The sequence below is a fragment of the Hibiscus syriacus genome, unplaced genomic scaffold (assembly GCF_006381635.1).
Source record: "Hibiscus syriacus cultivar Baekdansim isolate YM2019G1 unplaced genomic scaffold, ASM638163v2 tig00110548_pilon, whole genome shotgun sequence".
NCBI lineage: Eukaryota > Viridiplantae > Streptophyta > Magnoliopsida > Malvales > Malvaceae > Hibiscus > Hibiscus syriacus.
Genome location: NW_024062775.1, coordinates 5761797 through 5768072, shown reverse-complemented (window position 1 = coordinate 5768072; position 6276 = coordinate 5761797). Strand labels below are relative to the sequence as shown.

At 35.2% G+C, this 6276-nt stretch overlaps 1 protein-coding gene across 1 annotated transcript; it reads right to left on the bottom strand.

The window, feature by feature from the left end:
* Positions 1–4733: 4733 nt before the first annotated feature.
* Positions 4734–6029, bottom strand: LOC120130756. The gene is made up of 4 exons (XM_039147914.1): positions 5840–6029; positions 5506–5709; positions 4926–5102; positions 4734–4793 (listed from the first exon to the last, which is right to left on the bottom strand). The coding sequence occupies exons 1-4, from the start codon at positions 5843–5845 to the stop codon at positions 4749–4751; spliced, it is 432 nt and encodes a 143-aa protein (XP_039003845.1). The 5' UTR covers positions 5846–6029; the 3' UTR covers positions 4734–4748.
* Positions 6030–6276: the final 247 nt, after the last annotated feature.

The window sequence follows — 6276 nt, the reverse complement described above, 5'->3', positions numbered from 1 at the left end:
TTTCTGAGAGAAACGACAAAGACCCCCCAACATTTATGTGCTCGATTGCCGGTGTTTTTATCGAAAAATCACAGGTGATCGGTATATTTATCGATCTAACACCGGTCAGATTATATTTCTTGATCTAATACCAGTAGTAGTAAAATGCGTTCCATGTCCCACGCTATATAATGATTTGGCGCCACGTGGGGTATAGCGCCCCCTGTACCGCGCTATATGCTGACATGGTTTACACGTGGGTATAGCGCACCCCCTGTTCCGCGCTATAGCTGTTTATCTGACACGTGGGGTATAGCGCGGTACAGGGGGCGCTATACCTTTAATTACCCCCAACATTCCCTATAAATGCCCATCGTCCATTATTTTCATCATACCATATTCGCTTAAATACTCTCTCTGTTTAATGTATATTTTATAATATTTTTAATATTATGTATTTAATTTATTTAAGCATTTTACTTTATTTATTATTTTACTAATATAATTTTTTTTTCCAGATATATAATGAAAGACGGTCTACTTCGCTTGGATGGAAATCATATATCTCGACACTTTGCTGATACGGTAACATTTTAACATTTTACTAATTTAATTTATTTAATGCACATATGGTTGCGTCGATGGCATCTCCATATGGTCAAAGAAATTTGCAGATGAATGCATTCCCCTTGAACTGGATGCGGTGTTGCCATACGGATTGTTCGTGGACCTACCTCGGTACATATCGTAAGGAGTTGCGGATGAATGTCTTCTCATTATGACATTAAAATCATTACATATTACTGTAGTCGGGCTGTCAACTTGGTCAACTTGTTCAGTCAACCCATAGTGGGAGCTTAATGATTGAACCCGAACAGCACGCACTTGAACAAAATGTGCATATATCTTAATAGCGGCGTCTGAATAATTACTTTGAGCTTCAACCATCATTTGAACATCATCATTGTTCGAAAGTTAGAACGTTGTATAAGTTAATGGCAACAATAATGTTGGAAATCTGCAACGACGACATTCTTCTACTACTTCCAACATGAATCTTCTTCGAAATCTTCGTTATCAGCTCCTCAAGAGTTATGTTTCTCTTGAATGATATTTTAACACGCTCATTTGATACGAAAAAAACGCTGGTTTCATCTTCTCGAATTTCACCATCATAATAAACAATAGCTGAAAGTCGCGTCATTCTTTTAGTTTAAAAGTACGACAATATTATATCTGCAAAAGAAAAATAACTAAAACAAACCTGATTAAATAAATTATATATGAACGAAAATATAACACAATAAATTTTTTACACATCAACGTAAATAATTTAAATAATATAATTTTATATTATTATCTGCATTGCAAAACTATTTTGACGTATGCTCCTGTTTTTCAAAAATTAATTGAAAATAATTAGTATAATTTTTTTTAAATAATCATAATAAACAATAATTATAATAAAAAAATTTATAATAAAATTTATAACGAAAAATCGCACGAACTTCTAAATCAAATATGAGAAAATTATCAGAATTATTACTCGTTAACGGAATTGTTGTATTAATTTATAAGTTGAGAGGAGAGATGTGAGGAGATGTGAGAAACTTAACCGAGAGTGAAGGGTGTTTATAACTATATAAGGCGCGGTACCTGCACCGCGCTATATGTAATTATTCAGATAAAAGGTATAGCGCGGACTAGGGTTCGCGCTAAATATAATTCGTACCAAGGTATAGCGCTGAGCAAGGACGGCGCTATACCCCTACATGACGTATAGCGCGGAACAGGGGGCGCGCTATACCCATGTTTAAGCCATGTCAGCGTATAACGCGGTACAGGGGACGCGCTATACCCCACGTGACGCCAAATCAGCATATAACACGGGGCAAGGAGCGCGCTTTACTGCTACGGGTATTAGATCGGGAAATATAATTTGATCAGTGTTAGATTAGTAAATATATCGATCATCGGTAATTTTTTGAGAAAAACGCCTCGATTGCCTTCGGGTTTCTTGCAGTTTCGAGAATATTCTGGTAATCACCCATTTTCACGAAAAATAATAAAATAAAAAGGCTGTAAGTAAATAGTACTCCAATTCTTCTGTGGACCTGTATTTTATATACAGGACTCTTGTTTAGTACCATTGAATTTGCACCTTTCATGAATCAGAACGTCCAAAATCCATGTAGCAAAGGGTTGTATGTTCTGGTATGCAATTATTTCCCTTGGGTTTATTACAATTAGGGATGGACATGGGTCAGGTTTCGATCAACTCGACCTGGCCCGAAAATTTTATATCCTTCACTCGACCTGACCCGAAAATATATACCCTCTACCCGATCCGAAACTGACATGATTTTTTTTTAGAGAAAATCCTAATCCGACCCGAAATAATAAAAAATATTATTTTTATTCAATAAAAATGGTGACTTAATTGAAAAAAATAATATATAGAGGGGTATTATTATAATTATTCCTAAATATATAAGGTAAAATTATATTTTTTCGGATTGAGTAGGATATTTTCACTCTAAACCAAATCTAACCCAAACCTAAATTCTTTTTAAAAATATTCGGCCCGATCAAATTTAAACCCGTCGTGTTGGTGTCCATGCCCATCCCTAATTACAATCTCTGTACCTATATTAATATATGCTCTCTTGCCTTATGGGCTTGCTCCATACTTGAAGTATTTACAACCATTGCTCTATAAGGGTGTTGGGCCCTTTAAATTTTTTGATAAACTACGTCACTCTATTATTAGTGAAGATAAATAAACTTGGTAAGCCACTTAAGTGATAAACTATACATTTAGTACCTAAATTATTAGTCTTTGGCCGTTTTAGTATATAAACTTTTAATTTTTTTAAAAATCATACCTAAAGTTTAGATTTTATTTTATTTTTATAGTCCACTGTTAAAAACATAACGCGTTTAGCACATAAACTATCAGTTTTTGTCCGTTTTAATACCAAAAGTTTCCAAAAAATCAAAATTTAATTTTAAATTTTGAATGGAGGTTCTAAAATGAAATAAAAACTAAAAATTTTAACGACATGGTATTAAAAAAACAAAACTTTAAGTATGATTTTAAAAAACTAAAGTTGATAGGTACTAAACTCGTAATTTACCTGAAAGAGTATTAATCTTTGTAGAAGTGTAGAGCTGTCAAGTTCAAGCATTTATATTTTGAGAGATCTCATGTCATATTTCTTTAAAATTATAATTAAATTATTTAACTAAGTTTCTGCTTATGTTTTTTTTAGGAGTAAACTACCTATTTGGTCACTCACCTATAGCTTATTTTTTAATTTAAACACTTTATATTTAACATTTTTTTATATTTTGGTCATTTTATTAAAAATAAAATCTTAGATATATTGCAAAAACTTTTAATAAAATTTAACCACAAACAATTGCATTTCCTGATTTGATAGTCTTGTAAGATTGTGTAATCCAACCCCAAGTCTATTATTTGATTAGGACAACGTCATCAACTCTCCTCATTGTTATAATGATTACCTTCAAAGTACTCATAAGTTCTTCAGTAGTACTAAACCCAGATGGTACACAAACCCTCAATGAGATCTCAGTTTTTGCCCCCTCTTCCATACGCAATCCCAAAGGGAATCCTTGTAAAGTCAAAAGAGGTAGAAAATCAATATGATCGTTATATTATTTTTTTTCTCTAATATGGGCTCCAACTTAGAAAATAAATTCAATATTATCATTTGATCAATGTTTTTTTTTGTTATTGACCGTTACGATGCGTATGTGACAGCTTACGATACTAATATGTCAATCTACGATGCTAACATGACAGTCTAAGATGACATCTAGCACAGATTGACTGAATTGTTAATTCAAATATGATAGATGTATTATCACTTAGCATCGTGGACCGTCACGTCAGAAGGTCAACTGGTATGCCAGTATCGTAATGATAAAAAACGTTAGTAAAATGATTAAATTGGATTTATTTTATGAGTTTTAAGGCTACGTTGAGATAAAAAATAATATGAAGTTCATGTTAATTTTATTCAAAAGTAGAGGACCTCTTATTACCTTTTATTTTTCCTGCTATTTACAACCTGTAATGGAATGATGGCGACCTCACAGAAGAAGAAGATGAGATGGTGCATTGTTTAATAACTTGACAGGCTGCTTTCTGAAATGGGTTCCAGTTTTAAAGTCGAAGAAGCCCTACGAACCTGGACAGAACAGGCTCCTGACCACACCCATCGTGTGGCTTGGATGCTGCTGCACGCAGTGGCTCGATGAAGGTGGCACCTGAACGAACCGGCGTGGCTCGTTGGTGAGCATATGCACGAACATGTCTTGGTTTTGTTCATCGCATGCTGCTATTTTGGTGGCCTGGGAGTGAAAGCTTTTATTTCATCATCAGTACCCCCAACGTGAAAGAGAAATCACTTTCTTCTCTGCACTGTTTATTTATTTTGTACAATCCGCAATTAGTTCATGTCAGTCATGATAAGGCTGCAATCTTCTGAATTTGGCAACGATAACAGAAACAAGTTAATGCACAATTAACCATTCATATATTAATCAAACGGATTGTCTTACAAAGAAAAAAAATCTTCTTAACAAGAAGGTTTTGCCAGTGAACAATAATGAGTAATTAATATAACAACAATCATTATGATATTTATCATCTTAACCCCATTAAAACCCTTTAGAAATTAGAACACAAAGGGAAGGGAAAGATCAAAAGAACTATATTTACGTAAAATCCTCCAGTATAATCAACTTGGCACCAAACAGCATGAGAACAAGCTCAACCCTTTTTTCTGCATCAAAACAAAGGCAAGATGATTAATAATTGCATAAGAAAGTAGAAAAAAATCATTACAGACACGAGGAACAGTGGAGGAGACTGTAAAAGCTTTTAAGTTAAAAGTTAATGGAGGAGTGGAGCCGACCTTTTTGGTTTTGGTGTAAAGTAGGTCAGGCGAGAATTTGTAAAGGTCTTCATCAACGGGTTTTGGAGTTGGCTTGGAAATGGGAATGGGGCTCGCTGCCGGTGCCGGTTGTTTCACGTCACTGACCTCCCAGTCTTGCTTTTTGCCGTCTTTAACATGCGACTGTCTTACTTTTGTCTGTAAACATACTTATTAATGAGTGCTTAATACTAATTGTTTATTAATATCATCATCATCACCATCATCAGAAGTTTTTTGAATTTCAGCACCACACCAGCTAAAGTGATATAGAAAGGAAACTAGGCACTAAAGAAGATTTTTTGCTTCCTTTTTGTTAAAGAAAACTCGACTTTAAAGGTCTCTAATGGTGGCTTTGCTTTGTTAGGCTACTTTCAAGAAAAATAGTGTTATCTTAACGAAAAGTAAGCACACCGTTCTAATGGCGTGAACAATTCAATGGCAAAAGACTGAATATGTTTATGAAATAAAACCATGCTGAAACCTGTATTCTACTGGAAAGAGATCAGTTCTGGCAAATGAAATAAGAAATTTAAGGTTGTTTAGTTCTTTGTTTGCTTACCCTTTGACGAGGAACGACAATCATGGCGGGAGTGACGACATCGTTCTCGTAAAGATCGCCGGCGACGTATAAATCACGATCCTCGGCGTAGCTATAACGGAGCAATCCGATTTGTCGAGCCGATTCGAAACACTGAGTAAAAGGAAGGTCATTGTTCCAATCCCAGCTACCAAAAGCAGGAACATGGTTCCTTCTGTAATAATTCTGAACACACAAACACAATCATCTCCATTAACCAACAACAGTGCCAAGTACAAAACCAAAACCAAAAATAGAACACACATGAAACACAATTTGAAAGCGTAGAAGGAAGAAAAGGGTAGACTCTACTTACATCCATACTGCCGGAGAGAAAATGTACCGGCGATTGACCTAAATTTTCAAAGGAGCCCTTTCAAAGAGAGGGTCGAAAAATTTGTTTCTCCTTTCGCTTGTTTCTTTCTTTAGGCGAGCGTGGGAAGTCCAGCAATTTAAAGGGTAGAAGGAAGGTAGGGTAAAAAGTTGGGGTATGGGGCGGATCCAAAGCAGTGAAATTTTTTCTCTGGTAAAAGAAAAAAAAAAGTAACCCAAATACCGATGTTTCACCGTAGGAGGACCGACAAACAGGTAAGGGTAGTAAAACAGGGTTAGTGTGCTTTTGATCAAATGTATATTCCGGTGTTTTGAATCTTTTGATTTTACTTTCGTTCATCTTTTCGCTGTGATGCTCAAGCGGAGGCTATGGATTGGCCTTCGGGTTTAGGGTTCTTAAACGGTTAAACCCCACACGGG